At 42.1% G+C, this 16,765-nt stretch overlaps 2 protein-coding genes across 4 annotated transcripts in view; one reads left to right on the plus strand and one right to left on the minus strand.

The window, feature by feature from the left end:
- The window catches only part of LOC121290517 (general transcription factor IIF subunit 2-like), a 90,631-nt gene that overhangs the window by 40,770 nt on the left and 33,096 nt on the right, over positions 1–16,765 (plus strand). For all 3 annotated transcript variants that reach the window (XM_041210972.1, XM_041210971.1, XM_041210970.1), the window contains exon 5: positions 11,517–11,549. In XM_041210972.1, coding sequence (XP_041066906.1) covers positions 11,517–11,549 — 33 coding nt within the window. The remainder of the gene's footprint in view (positions 1–11,516; positions 11,550–16,765) is intronic.
- kctd4 (potassium channel tetramerization domain containing 4) overlaps positions 1–16,765 on the minus strand; it is a 67,570-nt gene that overhangs the window by 30,149 nt on the left and 20,656 nt on the right. The gene's annotated exons all lie outside the window — the stretch shown is intronic.

The raw sequence follows: 16,765 nt of genomic DNA on the forward strand, positions 1-16,765 counted from the left end.
AATTCACTCCACATGATATCAAGAAACAGCTGAAGGCACTGGTTACTGCAAAGCCTATGGGCCCTGACAATATTCCCACAATAGTACTGAAGACTTGTGCTTTAGTACTTGTCGCGCCCCTAGCCAAGCTGTTCCAGTGCAGCTACAGCACTAGCATCGACCTGGCTATGTGGAAAACTGCCCAGGTATGCCCTGTACACAAAAAGGAGGACAAATCCAACCCAGCCAATTACTGCCCCATCAGCCTACTCTCAATCATCAAAGTAGTGGAAGGGGTCATCAACTGTGCTATCAAGTGGCAATTGCTTAGCAATAACCTGCTCACCGATGACCAGTTTGGGATCCGCCAGGGCCACTCAGCTCCTGCCCTCATTAAAGCCTTGGTTCAAACATGAACAAAAGAGTTGAACTCTGGAGGTGAGGTGAGAGTGACTGCCCTTGACATCAAGGCAGCATTTGTGGCACCAAGGAGCCCTAGCAAAACTGAAGTCAATGGGAGTCAGGTGGGAGACTCTCCACTGGTTGGAGTTATATCTAGCAGAAAGAAAGATGGTTGTGGTTGTTGGAGGTCAGTCATCTCAGCTCCAGGACATCACTGCAGGAGTTCCTCAGGGTAGTGTCCTTGGCCCAACCATCTTCAGCTGCTTCACCAATGACCTTCCTCCCATCAAAAGGTCAGAAGTGGGGATGTTCGCTTATGATGGCACAATGTTCAGAACCATTAGTAACCCCTCAGATACTGAAGCAGTCCTTGTCCAAATGCAGCAAGACCTGGACAATATCCAGGCTTTAGCTGACAAGTGGCAAGTAACATTCGTGCCATGCAAGTGTCAGGCATTGACCACCTCCAACAAGAATCCAACCATCACCCCTTGATGTTCAGTGGCATTACCATCACTGAATCCCCCACTATCAACACCCTGGGGATTACCGTTGACCAGAAACTGAACTGGACTAGCCATATAAATACTATGGCTACAAGAGCAGGTCAGAGGCTAGGAATCCTGAGGTGAGTAACTCACCTCCTGACCCCCCAAAGCCTGTCCACCATCTACAAGGCACAAGTCAAGAGTGTGATGGAATACTTCCCACTTGCCTGGATGAGTGCAGCTCCCACAACACTCAAGAAGCTTGACACCGTCCAGAACAAAGCAGCCCGCTTGATTGGCACCACATCCACAAACATTCACTCCCTCCACCACAGACCCACAATAGCAGCAGTGTGCACTATCTACAAGATGCACTGCAGGAATTCACCAAGGCTCCTTAGACAGCACCTTCCAAACACACGACCACTACCATCTAGAAGGACAAGGGAAGCAGATAGATGGGAACACCGCCGCCTAGAAGTCCCCCTCCAAGTCACTCAACATCCTGACTTGGAAATATATCACTGTTCCTTCACTGTCACTGGGTCAAAACCCTGGAACTCCTTTCTTAAGTGTACCTTACCACATGGACTGCAGCGGTTCAAGAAGGCAGCTCACCCCCACCTTCTCAAGGGCAACTAGGGTTGGCAAGAAATGCTGGCCCAGCCAGCGATGCCCACATCCTATAAATGAATGAATGAATAATAATAAAAAAAGATCCCATGGCACCACTGGAAGAAAGAGGAGCTTTCCTCGTGTCATGACCCTATTCCTCCATCAAATTTCACCACAAATAACTGATTACCTGGTTGCTTTTTCCTTTGGTATTTGAACCCTTAGTGCACAAATTGCCAGTGAATTTTGTCTTTATGATGTCAGTGACTGCACTTCAAAAGTATTCAGTTGGTTGTTGGTCGCTTTGAGATGTCCTGAGGACATTGAGGTGCTATATAAATTCAAGTTATTAATTTGAATAACAATTTACTTTAGTATTGACACAGTCTCTCACCAGGTGGAAAAATGAATGCGTTAGCACCCGTTCTGCGTGATGATGTGTTTTGTTTTTGATGATGAATTTGAGCTTTCATTTGTTTTTGTGTTAATTAGGACATGTAAATTGAAGTTATTCTGTTGCTGATCTGCAGCTTTTACACACTGTTGCTTTTTGTTTTTAAGGCTCATGGTCTTTACTTGATCAAGTTATTTACTAAAATTACTAAATAAACTTCAAATATTGGTTAAAATGTTTTCAAGTAATTAAAAAGATATGTTAAGGGATCTTTACATTTCCCAGTTCAACATCCGCAGTATGTTTCCCAACTCTCTATACCCACCCCTTTCTCCCCCTTCTCACCTTGATCTTTTCCTTTTGATGCATGAACAGTTTATGCATTAAGTTGAAGTTGATGAATTGCTAACAATGCGCATTTAGTTTACTATTGCTTTTTCTGTTTGTTGTGAATTGCTATATTAGATAGACCTATTCTGTCTGTCTTCCGTTTCTTCATTTGAGCTTGTGTGCCAGCCCTGGTCTGCAAGGTGTAATAACCAGCATTCGCAGAAAGCAAATGAAGGCGCTTGGCCAAGGTGAATGCTTAGTAGTGCTTGAAATGGAGCTGTCAAAATGTATAGTGCATAAACATTTAGAACTGAGGAAACCAGAACTAATGTGTTTTTATAAGCACATTGTCCTTGTTCAGTTTCAATTTAAAATTTAAAAAAATTACTTATCGAGACACCTCTGACATTGTCTGTATTCCTGTGATGCTGCAGACCTAACTATTTGTTGAGTTCAAATTCTTGTAATTGCAGAATCAAGATCATCTGCTTGAATGAAATTGTTAACAGAAAGCTCAGCATGCTTTGTGCCCTGGCACTTAAAATAACAGCGCTGAGCAATGCTGTCATATAAAAATGTTAATTTATGGCCTGTGTGTTGCGTGCAGCATCTCACTTTTGAGTGTAGTTTTAACTCTAATAGCACTATGTGGTGCCAAGCTCCTGATAATTCCCTTATGAACTGAAAAACTACTGCAAATTGTGGAAGCACTACATCAATATACGTTAACCTTATAAAAGGTCCACAATTATTGCTTTTACTTGTCGTAGGATCTGGTGTAACATTGTTTCTTCACTGTACCCACTTTTGGTTCCACTTGCTATGCAAATAACATGTAGGATGTGTGTAATTTAACAAGACTGCACCTCTTCTCCCCCTCCCCCAGATTGGAAGCAAGTTTCTGAAGTTTGAACCTTATGCCTAATGCAAAGAGCTATCACTTGGTTACGATTTTTAATTACAAAAATTATGCTCTCTTTATTCAAGAGACGCTGCTCAGTGCAACCACCTTCATAGTAAAAGGCTGCTCTTAGTCCAATGGCACTGAATATTGCACCTGATCTATTCCAATGTGATTTAAGTACAGCCCTTTGCACAGTACATATTATGATATACCAATAATTTTATTCACTCTAATACCATAATTTTGGAACATATATCTTGACAATACTTAAAATGCTGTTTTTGTCAATTGGCAATGTACCATCTGCTGGCCAGACCCCAGGAACAGCTTTGGCATCAAAGGGTGAATAGATGTGCACAGAGGAGGTTGATTATAATTGGAAGGAAGGGAATGAGAAATGTTAGAAAGTGATCATAAATGAAGAGCTCGTGCTGACTTTGACTTTATATAAATTATTTTACTCAAAGCATCAGCATTATACCTTTTGACAACCACAGTTTGGACCTGATGGCATTGGAGCAAAGGGGAATGAAGCTTCCTGCAAAAAGGAACTTCCATTCAGTCAGTTAGTTTGGACCTTGTTCCCAACTTATAGTGTCTGAAGTTGAAACCATTTTGCAGCAACATTAACCTTCTAGTGTGAATTTCTCTTTTTGGTGCTGTCTGTGTACAGAACATAATTTCATGATCATTTGGAGTTAATAGTCACTTTACTTCTTTCATGGTAGAATTTCAATTTCAGTTTGAGGGCGAGCAACTCGGGTCTCAAACCAGTCAGTGGATGAGTAGTGGCAGATATTTAAGCAGATATTTCATAATGCTCAGCAAAAATTTATCCTGGTCAAAAAGAAGGACTGAATGAGAAGGATGAACCACCCTTGATTAACAAAGGTAGTCAAGGAGAGTATCCAATCAAAAACTAAGGCACACAAGGTGGTGAAAACTAGTGGCAGGCCAAAGGATTAAGAATTTTTTATGAACCAGCAGCAGATGACTAAAAAGCTAATAAAGAGAGAGAAAATTGATTATGAAAGTAAATTGGCAAGAAATATAAAAATAAACAGCAAGACCTTCTACGGGTATATAAACAGAAAGAGTGGCTAAAGTGAATGTGGGACCCTTGGAGGATGCGTCTGGAGAATTGATAACAGGGAACGGGGAAATGGCAGGTAATTTATACCGATATTTTACATCGGTCTTCACGGTGGAGGACTCTATAAACACTCCAAAGATATCAAATAAGCAAGGAGTTAATGGGAGGAAAGATCTTGCAACAGCCTGTATCATGGGGGTCAAAGTATTTGACAAACTAATGGGTCTAAAGGCAGACAAGTTGCCAGGACCTGATGGCTTGCATCCAAGGGTTTTGAAGGAAGTGGCTACAGGGATAATGGAGGCATTGGTCAAAATATTCCAGAACTCATTGGATTTGCAGATTGGAAAGCTGCTAATGTGACTCCCCTGTTCAAGACGGGAGGGAGACAAAAAGCAAGAAGCTATAGGCCAGTCATCCTAACATGTGTCTTTGTGAAAATGCTAGAGTCCATAATTATGGAAGAAATAGCAGGACATTTAGAAAAGCTTAACGCAATCAAACAGAGTCAACATGGTTTTGTGAAAAGGAAATTGTGCTTGACAAATTTGCTAGTTCTTTGAGGATATAACAAGCAGAGTTGATAAAGGGGAACCGGTAGATGTAGTGTATTTGGATTTCCAGAAGAAATTTGATAAGGTGCCACATTAAAGGTTATTGCACAAGATATGAGCTCACGGTATTGGGGGTAATGTGTTAACATGGACTGAGGATAGAGATGCTGTCAGGGTCAGGTACAGAAGACAGAGAGTCAGGATTAGTGGGTCATCTTCAGGTTGGAAAGACATAACTAGTGGAGTGCCACAAGGATCAGTCCTAGGGCCTCAATTATTTATCTATATTAATGACTTGGAGGAGGGGGCAGAGTGTAATGTATCCAAATTGCTGACGATACAAAAATAGGTGGGAGGACATGATGTGTTGAGGGCATGATGTGATGAGGGCATAAGGAATCTGCAAGGGAATATAGATAGGTTGAGTGAGTGGGCAAAAAACTTGGCAGATGGAGTTTAATGTAGGAAGGTGTGAGGTCATGCACTTTGGTAGGAAGAATCAAAAGGCAGACTATTATTTAAATGGAAGAGATTCCAAAAAAGTGCAGGACAGAAGGATCTGGGTGTTCTTGTGCATGAAACACAAAAATTTAGCTTGCTGGTGCAGCAAGTAATTAAGAAGGCAAATGGAATTTTGGCCTTTATTGCTAGGGGGTTGGAGTTTAAAAATAGAGAAGTCTTGTTACAACTGTACAGGGTGTTGGTGAGGCCGCACCTTGAGTATTGTGTGCAGTTTTGGTCCCTGTATTTAAGAACGGATATACTGGCGTTGGAGGCAGTTCAAAAGAGGTTCACTAGGCTGATTCCTGGGATGAAGGGATTATCAAGAATGGCTAAGCATTTATTCATTAGAGTTTAGAAGAATGAGGAGTAATCTTATTGAAACATACAACATACAAGGAGCTTAACAGAGTAGATGTTGAGAAGATGTTTCCACTAGTGGGGGAATCTCAAACTAGGGGACATAGTTACAGAATAAGGGACAATCATTTAAAACTTAGATGCTGAATGGCCTACTCCTGCTCCTATTTGTTATGTTCTACTTCTTGAGCTTTACCCATTCTTTGGTTGGAATGATTCCAAATTCAGGTGCCAACTCGGTGATCCATTTCAGCCTCCTTCTGAAGTCCCCAACATCAGAGATGTCAGTCTTCAGCCAATTTGATTCACATATCAAGAAATGGCTGGGTGCACTGGATTCACACCCTGACAGCATCTTGACTATAGTGCTGAAGATTGTACTCCAGAACTAGCTGCTCACTGAGCCAAGCTGTTCTATTACTGGAATCTACCTGAAAGTGTGGAAAATTGTGCAGGTTTGCCCTGTCCACAAAAAGTAGGACAAATCCAACTAAGCTATTCGATTCCCTATCAATCTACTCTTGATCATCAGCAAAATGATGTAGTAGTCATCAACAGTACCATCACTACCCTTAGTTTGGGTTCTGCCAAGGCTACTACAGCCTTGAACCTCTCTCCAGCCTTGATCACAGCATCAATACAACTGTAATTTAAGAGGAGAGGTATAGCTGACTGCACTTGACATCAAGACAGCACTCGGTTGATTGTGTCTCCAAGGTAGCCTAGGAATTCAATGGGTTGATGGAGAAAACTTTCTAGTTGTTGAAGTCCTACCTGCCACAAAGGAAGATGGTTATCCTTTTTGGAGACCAATCATCTCAGCTTCAGGATATCACTGTGGGAATTTCTCAGAGTAACGTTCTGGGCCCAACTAACTACCTACTTTATCAATGACTTTCCCTCTCTCATGAGGTCAGAAGTGGGGTTGTTTGTTGATGATTGTGCAGTGTTCAGATCCATTCACAATTCAACAGTATCAACTGTATTTATACAGTGCCTTTAAAACAATAAAATGTTCCAAGGCACTTAACAGGATCATTATAAAACAAAATATGACACTGAGCCACGTAAGCAGATATTAGAGCAGATGACTAAAAACTTAGTCAAACAGCTAGACTTTAAGGTATGTCTTAAAGGAAGAAATTGAGTTAGTGAGGCGGAGAAGTTCAGGAAGGGAATTCCAGAGCCTGTGGCCTATGCAATTCAAGGTACAGCCACCAATGGTGGAGCAGTTAAAATCAGGGATCCTCATCAGGTGAGTGCAGATATCTCAGAGGGTGATGAAGAAGGAGGGGCGAGGCTATGGATGGATTTGTAAACAAGCATAAGAATTTTAAAGTCAAGGAGTTGTTTAAACAGAAATCCATGAAGGTCAATGAGCACGGGGTGATGGATGAATGGGATTTGGTGTGAGTTAGAATACAGGCAGCAGAGTTTTGGACCTCAAGTTTACAGCCGGTAGAACATGGCAGTCGGTACAACATGGAAGGCTGACCTGGTATACATTAGAATAGACAAGTATAGGGGTAATAAAGGCACGAATAAGCATTTCAACAGAAGATGAGCTGAGGTGGGGACAGAATTAGGTTATGCTGAAGCGGGCAATTCTCAAGGGCAGTTAGAGATGGGCAAAAAATGTTGGCTTTGTCAGCAACATGTGGAAAAAGACAGTGTTGGCAATGGTGCTTCTATGTGATTGATAGCTCGGCTTGGGGTCAAATATGATAATGAGGTTGCAAACCATGCGGTTTGCACTCAGACAGTTGTCAATGGAGAAGGTTAGAGTTGATTGCTAGGGAACTGATTTTTTGGCGGGGTCTGAAGATAATGGCTTCAATCTTCCCAGTACTTAATTGGAGGAAATTTCTGCTCATTCAGTACTGGATGTTGGACAAGCAGTCTGACAATTTTGCGACAGCGGAGGGGTTGAGAGAGGTGGTGGTGAGGTAGAGCAGGGTGTTGTCAGCGTCCATGTGGAAACTGAAATATTTTCAACTGATGTCACCATGGGTAGTATGTAGATGAGAAATAGGAGGTGAAACTGTTAGCATAGTTACTGGACAAGCAATCCAGAGGCCTGGACTAATACTCCAGAGATCAGAATTCAATGTCAACACAGCAGCTGAGAGATTCTAAATTCAATTAATTATAAAATCTGGAATAAAATGACAGCTCCATTAACATGATCATGAAATATCAGCATCCTGGGGCATACCTTTGACCAGAAACTGATCTGGACTAGTCATACAAATGCTGTGGCTACAAGAGCAGGTCAGAGACTGGGAATCCTGTGACGAGTAACTCACCTTCTGACTCCCCAAAGCCTGTCTACCATCTACAAGGCACAAGTCGGGAGTGTGATGTAATACTCTCCACTTGCCTGGATGAGTGCAGCTCCAACAACACTCAAGCAGCTTGACACCATCCGGAACAAAGCAGCCTGCTTGATTAGCACCCCATCCACAAATGTTCGCTCCGCCCACCACCGATGCACAGTGGCAGCAATGTGTGCCATCTTCAAGTTGTAGTGCAGGAACTCCACCAAGCCACCTTAGAAAGCACGTTCCGAGCCCACAACCACCACCATCTTGAAGGACAAGGGCAGCAGATACATGGGAACACCACCACCTGCAAGTTCATCTCCAAGTCAGTCACCATCCTGACTTGGAAATATATCGCCATTCCTTCACTGTTGCTGGGTCAAAATCCTGGAACCCCCCCTCCCTAACAATACTGTGGGTGTACCTGCACCACATGGATTGCAGCGGTTCAAGAAGGCAGCTCACCACCACCTTCTCAAGGGTAATTAGGGATGAGCAACAACCACATCTCATGAGTGAATAAAATTTAAAAATTATCGGATTGTTGTTAAAAACCCACCTGGGGAGGAAATATGCAATCCTTACCTGGGCTGGCCTACATTGAGTCCAGATCCAAAGCAAGCACTGTGGTTGACTCTTAACTGCTCTCTGAAGTGGCATAGTCGGCCATTCAGTTACATCAACCTGCTGCCAAAAGGAACTGTGGGTTCCTATAGCACACGGATGGCAACTGCTTAAGAAGGCAGCTCAATACTACCTTATCAAAGGCAATTAGTTAGGCTGGCTTTGGCAGTGATGCTCACATCCTGAGAATGAATAATATATTTTAAAAATCCTTGGGGGACACTAGAGATAACTGTGTAGGAGCAGGAACTGAAGCCACTGATGGTTGACTCTTTGGCTACAATGAGATAAATTAAAATGGAATCAGGCAAGTGCAGTCCCATCCAGCTTGATGACAGTGGAGAGGCGTTGGAGAAGGATGGTGTGGCCAGCCATTTCAGAAACTGCAGGCTGGTCCAGAAGGATGAGAGGAATAATTTACCTTTGTCACAGTCACATAGGACTTTGAATCTTTGTGACTCTGATTGGAGCTGTTTTGGCACTGTGGAACCTAATGGAAGGGGAGGGGATTCAAACATGGAGCTTTGGGAAAGATAGACACGAATTTAGGAGGTCACAATACTTTCAGGGAGGTTGGAAATAGGACAGTTTGCAAGGCTGGAGGGGTCAAGGGTTTGTTTTGAGGACTGGCATGATGACAGCAGATTTGATGGAGATGGGGAGAGAACATCGGAGCCAGGAAGGGCAGCTGAGTGATTGGAAATTTAGTGGTAACTGGGTCGGGAGAGCAAGGAAGTGGGTCTCATGGACAAGATGATAGTGGAGAGGATATGGGAGAGAACTAGAGAAAGATACAAGTTCAAGGTAAGGGCAGCGGGGAACTTTAGAGGAAGTTTGACCCAGTGGGTTAGGGGAAGGGAGAGAAGTGACTGAAGCAGCTGATAAAATTGTCTCAATCTTGATGGCAAAGAAATCCATGAATATCTCGCACTTGTTGTTGGAGGAGACAGAGGACTGGGGTTTAAGAAGATAGTTAGCAGTAGAGAAAAGAAACAAGGGTTGATCTTTGCATTTAGGATGACCCAGGAATGGCAAACAGTTTTAGCACGTGAGAGCAGGATCTGTCAGAGCTTTATGTTGTCAGTTTTCTGCAGTATCCATTGACGTCTGCTTGGACTTTAGGGAATGGGGATGAGGGTCATACCATGGGGAACAACCAGGTTAAGGGAGAGTAATGATTCTAATGGGGTCCAGAGCATCCAGATAGAGGTGAGCGTGCAGGTGAGCAAATCCTTAGCTGCAAGAATGACATGATGAATGAAGGGCCAAAGGCAGGACAGCTGGGACTTTGAGACAGGAGGGAGAGGTTTTTCCAAGGGCATACAGAAGAAAGCAGGGCTTGGAGGGGGAAGCGGGATGTCGGTGATATGAGGAAGTAATCAGAAATAGCCTTATCTATGATTGACGCTATTGGAGCAACAAGGCTGCATGAGATGACGAGTTCAAGGGGATGACTCTGAAAATGATTTGGGGAGTTTACATGGATGGTGAGGAAGGCAGAGACCAAATATGTAAGGGGATGGGCATTGGCAGTTGAAGTTAGCAGTTAACTAAATGAAGGTGAAAATGCGCTGAGTTTTAGAAACAGGAAAATCTAAAGGTGATAGGGAGAAAAAAATGACCAAATATCACCAGCTGCACAATGAAGAGCTCCCTAGGAAGCTGGCTGACCAGAAACCATCTTGAGACTGCAGCCTCAGACAATCCCTTAGTAAATGAAGCAGCCTATACCCATTTGCAGTAAGACCTGGCCAACTTGGGCTGGTAAATATTAAATAACACTTATGCCACATAAGGGTCAGGCAGTGATCATCTTCAACAAGAGACTGTCTGGTTGTCAAAACTCCCACCATTAACATCTTGAAATATAGCATTGTTCAGACACTTAACTTGACCAGCCACATAAATGCTGTGGCTACTGGAGCAGGTCAGGGGCTAGATGTTCTGCAGCAAATGGCTTACCTCTAGTCTCCCCAAATGCCTCTCTAGTGCCTATCAAAGAACAAGTTAGGAGTCTAATGGAATATTCTCCACTTGTCTGGATGGGTGCACCTGCTGCAACACTCAGGAAACTCAGCATCATCCAACAATCTACTTGATCACTCCCCTGATCACCACCTCAAATATTCATTTCTTCTATAGGAAGTACACCATGGGGACTGGACTGTTTTATTGACCCTCTTAATCACATTTTGGTTTAATGTTTGTAAGTTTCCTTTAAATTTTGTCTTTGTTTTTGCAGTTTCCCTTTAAGGGGCTGCTTCTTAATCTGTCCCCAATTTTGTTAATTTAGTTTATTTGGTTGACTCAAAAGAGTTAAAGGAAGTACTGCAACAGGTCGCAAAGGCTTCTTGACAGCCTTCCCAAACCTGTAACCACCACCACCACCACGACCTCTGCATTCCCCTCCAAGTCGCACATCATCCCAACTTGGGCATGTATCAGTGTTCCTCCTTCATTGCTGGGTCAAAACCTGGGACTCCCTACCTAACAGCATTCCTGAGCAATGCAGCAGCTGACCCACACCACATGAAGCTGTTCAAGAAAGCAGCTCACCATCATCTGCCCAAGGGAAACAAATGGTCAATAAATGTCGACCTTGCTAGTGACACCCATATCCTGAAAAGGAAAGTATGTAGAAAATGAAATGCTTTGGATCTGCTGCATCAGTGTTTGGCAGAAATTGGGGTCAGGTTTCTGACAGTTCAAATATTGCTTTTGGAGAAATTCGAGACAGATTATATTTGTGGAAAGTATTGCATTTGACATTGTAACCATTATACTTTCTTTGTGGTCAAACAAAATCTCTAGAAGTTACAAAATGGTTGTGACCTGAATTGGTAATTTTTACATTTGGATATATTTTCCTTTGCTTTTTAGAACTGTTTTTTGTATGTTTTTTCTATCATACAGTCATATCATAGAATAACTTTTTTATATCTTTTTTGTAGGACAGTCAGAAGAGAAATCTGATGGCAACAATGGTAAGTGTCACTTAAAAGTAATGAATATTTGCACTTTTATCACTGTCAGTAAGTAGTTGAAATCAGCAGAGTCAAAGACTAGTTATTAAAGCATTTTAATTTGTGGTTTAGTTTTTAATTTTTGCACATTTTATTAGCAAGCATTTGAATAAGAACTGAATAAATGTGGTCAGCTCCATGCAGTGTACAGTTGACCTTGTTTATATTGATTAATTATATTGGACTCACAGTCTGAGAATGAATTCATAAAACTGAGTCCTAGGATGTTCAGTCCTGGGCCATCAAGGGTGCTGTACAACAGACTAGTAGCATTACAAAATTGTGGTCACAGTATGCTGCTTGAGCAAGTCCCTGACATCATCTGGGCTGGAAGACAGTGGTGATATTGAGAATTTCTGGAATCACTTTTGTAGACTCACTAATGGTCAGCTCAAATCCTGTTGAAGAGAGCTTGCAGCAGATTGCTTTTAGTAAGGTAAGGACAAAGGAAAAGCAGTCATGAGAATCTGAAGTTTGAAACTGAGCAGTAGGTTTGCTTATTGCTTGAATTCACCTCCAGAAGTTGGGCTCCAATCTATTACAGAACTTGTGTTCTGTTTTAAGAGTCCTGTTTGGAAAGCTTGGGCAGTTTCAGCCCGAATCTTATGCAGAGTTGACACTTGAGTTTATTGTTGAGGCTGAGTTTTAAAAAAAGCAGGAGCTGAATTTATACACCCTCATACCTCTGAAATGTTTCAATGTGCCCCACATGGAATTAATTTATTTTGAAGCAGAGTGACTATTATGTGATACAGATGGAACTTGATTTGTGCAAGGCAAAACCCTCCTAAACCAAACTGAACAGACAATCAGTTAATATACTTTGGTGATGGTTCGGGAAGGTATGTTGGGGGGTTTTACTCTTCACCTCATTGTTGAACACCTGACCTGAGATGTCTGGTCCTGATAAATTGAAAGATACTTAATTATTCAGCTCTGAATTTTTTTACCTTAAAGAGGCATAAAATTAAAATAAGTAGTAACTACTTCTACTACTTACACTTGCCATAATTATCCTGTTTTATGATTATTACAGTGGAGTTACTGATGGTATCAAAGTATTTTACACCATACCCACTTACATTAATGTAGCTCATTTAAGGTAATTAAACACTCCAAAGCACTTTACAGACATCAAGCCAACTAGAGAACAGAATTTTGGTTGAATAATGGGTTTTGAGAAGATGTTTAATGATGGGAAAAGAGACGAAATGGTGGAGTGGCCTAGGGAGAAATTCCTGAGTAAGAGTAGACAGCAACAACTGACAGCCGATGGTGGGAAATGGGGTGGGTGCATAGAATGAACTGGGAGGAGGAAACATTGGTGGAGGCAGATAGAGGTATAAGATTGGAGGAATTTCGAGCTAGGGTAAGATGAAGCCGTAAGGCTGTTAATGGACAAAGACACGAATGTTAAATTTATTGTGCAAGTATATGGGTAGTCAGCAAAGGTCAATGGGGACAGATGAACAGGATTTTGTGTAGGATACTATCCAAGTAGCAGATTTTGGACACATTGGATTTTATGGAGGGGAGCAGATGGGAGGCCAACAACACCAGATGTGTAGTCTGGTTTGGAAGTAACAAGGGCATATGTAAGAGTTCCTTTTGCGAAAGAGCGGAGGCGATTAATGTTGCAGAGGTGGAAGTGAGTGAGCTTGGTAATAGAAGCATTGTGGTGTACAGAGCTCAGTTCTTGGTCAAACGGGAATGTCAAGAATGCAAAGGATCTGTTTAAGCTTAGGTGATGGTGCCAGCAGAGCTTGTGATGCGGAGGCCAAAAACAATAGCTTTGGACTTTCTGTTGTTGAACTGGAGAAAGTTGTGTCATCCAAAACTTAATGTTAGACAAGCAGTGTGACAGTACAGAGTGGCGATGGCAAACCGTTTATTATAGAACTAATGTACAGTTAACTTCCCCACAGTTAGGAAACATTGAAGCTGAAGGAACAAGATCTTGCCTAATTTCCTCCTTTTTATTGATCAGTCTTAAAACACTCAATTCCAGATTAAACTTTACCTGTTTGTTTTTACTGAATGTAGAATATGTTTTTGCCTTTACATGTGTAGTTTCTGCTCATCTGCACACATCAAAATTACAGAGATGCAGAGAGAGATCATGTGTACAGCAGGCAGATTTTGAAATTGGTTCACTCATATAAAGGAATGTTTTCAGAAAGAGAAACATGGGACAAGCCACAGCAATCCTCAAATAATTATCTGCCAGGACTTTGGAGAGGGTCATTAAAGCAACGGGTAAAACATGTGAAGTAATTGAAGAATAAAAGAAATCGATCAAGACTGCAGAAGATCAAATGGAGAAATATTATGGAATCAGGAATACATTAGAATCAGAAACTATTGTATTAATGGTAATTGTACTTCTAAAATTGCGGTAACGTTTAGAATAAAATTAATGGAATTCAGTGGTTAAACTGATCTGCAGTCCTCCCTGACTGGCATTTCAGAAAATTAATGTATGTTCTCTTGGCCTCTTTAACTCTTCCTGCTGAGAGCCTCACTGCATCTGGAGTTCCCACTCCTGCTTAGGTGATGGTGCCAGCTTGCTGACCCTGGCAAATTCTTGCTCTTCTGATGTCCGCTCTCCTGATATGTCTCCTCTCCATTTATATGTTTGCTTTCCTGGCCTCTGTTTTCTCACCCTTTGCTCCTTCTCCTGACCTTGGTTTCCTCTGTCTTTAACACTCTTTCTCCTGGCCTCTGCCTCCGCTCCATTTAATGAGTGAAAATAAAGCACTCAGGATATTATAAGTAAAGAAATAGTACGATACTGGAGAAACTAATGGGACTTCAAGTAAGTAAATTCCCTGGACCTGAGGGATCCTAGCATTTTAAAAAAGGTAGCTGCAGCAATAGCGGATGCATTGTTTTTAGAGCAGTCGCCATGAATTGGAAGGTGGAAAACACAATCTTCAAAACTCAAGAAAGGAAGGAGAGAAAACAGGAAACCATGGCTAGTTAGCTTGACACCAGTAGTAAAGAAAATGGGGACATGATAACAGGGCATTTAGAGAATCATTGTATGAATAGGAGAGTCAACACTGATTTATGAAAGGAACTCATGAAGCTTCATGAGTGTTTGAAAAATCTGTGTTTTAGCTTCACCAGGTTGGCACCTCGTTTTTTGGTATGAACCTGGTGCTGATCCTGGCTAATTCTACAGTGTACCCCAGAATACAGTGAGGAATATGCCAGGCCACAATGTTACAGATTGTGGTTAAATACAATTTTATTACTGCTGATGGTCCACAGCACCTCATGAATGCCCAGATTTGAGCTGCTGGACCAGTCCCCTTAAGCATGCTGGTATTGTCACACAACACTATGGAGGGTGTCCTCAGTGTGATTACAGGACTTGGTCTCCACAAGGACTGTGCAGTGGTCACTCCTACCAGTATTGTCATAGACAACCTGCAAGAGGTAGATTGGTGAGGTCAAGGTCAAGTAGTATTTTCCCTCTTGTTGATTCTCTCTCCACCTGCTACAAGCCCAGTCTGACAGAAATGTTCTTCAGGACTTGGCCAGCTCAGTAAGTTGTGGCCCCACCAGCATTGAAGTCCCTCACCCAAAGTACATTATGTGCCTTTGCTACCCTCAGTGCTTCATCCAAGTGGTGTTCAAAATGGAGGAGCACTGATTCATTAGCTGAGGGAGGGTAGTAGGTGGTAATCAGGAGGTTTCCTTTCCCATGTTTTACCTGCTGCCATGAGGCTTCTTGAGTTCTGGAGTCAATGGTAAAGAGTCCCATTACCACTTCCTCCCGACTGTATACAACTGCCGGTGGGACATGACATACCCAGGAATGATGATGGAGGAGTCTAGGGCATTGGCTGTAAGTATGATTCGATGAGTATGACTATGCCAGGCTTTTGCTTTACTAATCTGGATCACATTAACGGACAGAAAGCAAAGAGTATAAATAAATGGAATAATTTTGCATTGGTAGGCTGAACTAGCAGGGTACCGCAAGGATCAGTACTTAGGCCTCGGTTATTTACAATCTATATCATTATCTTAGATGAGGGAGATGAGGGGACTGAGTATAAGTTTGCTGACAATACAAAGTTAGGTGGGAAAGTAAACGGTGAGAAGAACACAAAGGGGCTGCAATAGGATATAGACAGGCTGGGTGAGTGGGCATGCATATGGCAGATGGAATATAGAGTGGGGAAGTGTGAAGGTACCTGGTGCATTGTATACAGCTCTGGTCTCCTTACCTAAGGATGGCTACATTGTCTTGGAGGGAGTACAACAAAAGGTCACTGTGCTGAATCCTAGGATGAGGGGATTGTCCTATGAGGTGAAGTTGAGTTGCCTGTTAACTTCCAGAAAGATAGTTGAAGAATAGGACTAGAGTGAATCTTTAAACAATATTGTAAGCATTTATTTCCAGGGTTACACATTACAAGCAAGCATATCCTAACCCAACAATGATAGTTTCAAAAGCAAAATACTGTGGATGCTGAAATCTGAAATAAAAACAGAAAATGCTGGACATATTCAGCAATTCTGGCAGTATCTGTGGAGAGAGAAACAAAGTTGACGTTTCAGATTGATGACCTTTCATCAAAACTGAGAAAAGTTAGAGAGGTGATAGCTTTTAAGTAGGTGAAATGGGGGGGGGAGGATGGAGAAAGAACAAAAGGGAAGGTCAGTGATAGGGCGGAAGATAGGAGACATTAAATAGAGTGGGTAGAACCAAAGGGAGATGAAATGGGACAAGTAAAGAAACAAGATGTGTCCAGAGGAGGTGTGAATAGCAGAATGAGGACCAGCTGCCATCCTGAAAGCAATACCAAAAGAAAAATAAGATTAAGACTGAAACATGCAAAGAAAATTAAACAAAATAGAGACAGAGATTATGGTCTGAAATTGTTGAACTTAATGTTGAGTCCAGAAGGTGTAAAGTGCAGAATTGAAAGAACTTGCATTGGGCTTCATTTGCACACTACAGTAGACCAAAGACAGAGATGTCAGCATGAAAGCAAAATGGTGAATTAAAATGGCAGGTCACCGGAAGCTCAGGATCACACTTGCGGACTGAATGGAGGTGTTCCACAAAGCAGTCACCTAATCTGTGTTTGGTGGTCCCCAATGTATAGCAGACCGCATTGTAAGCAGTGAATATAGTGTACCAGATTGAAAGAGGTACACAT

This window comes from Carcharodon carcharias, chromosome 18, assembly GCF_017639515.1.
Source record: "Carcharodon carcharias isolate sCarCar2 chromosome 18, sCarCar2.pri, whole genome shotgun sequence".
NCBI lineage: Eukaryota > Metazoa > Chordata > Chondrichthyes > Lamniformes > Lamnidae > Carcharodon > Carcharodon carcharias.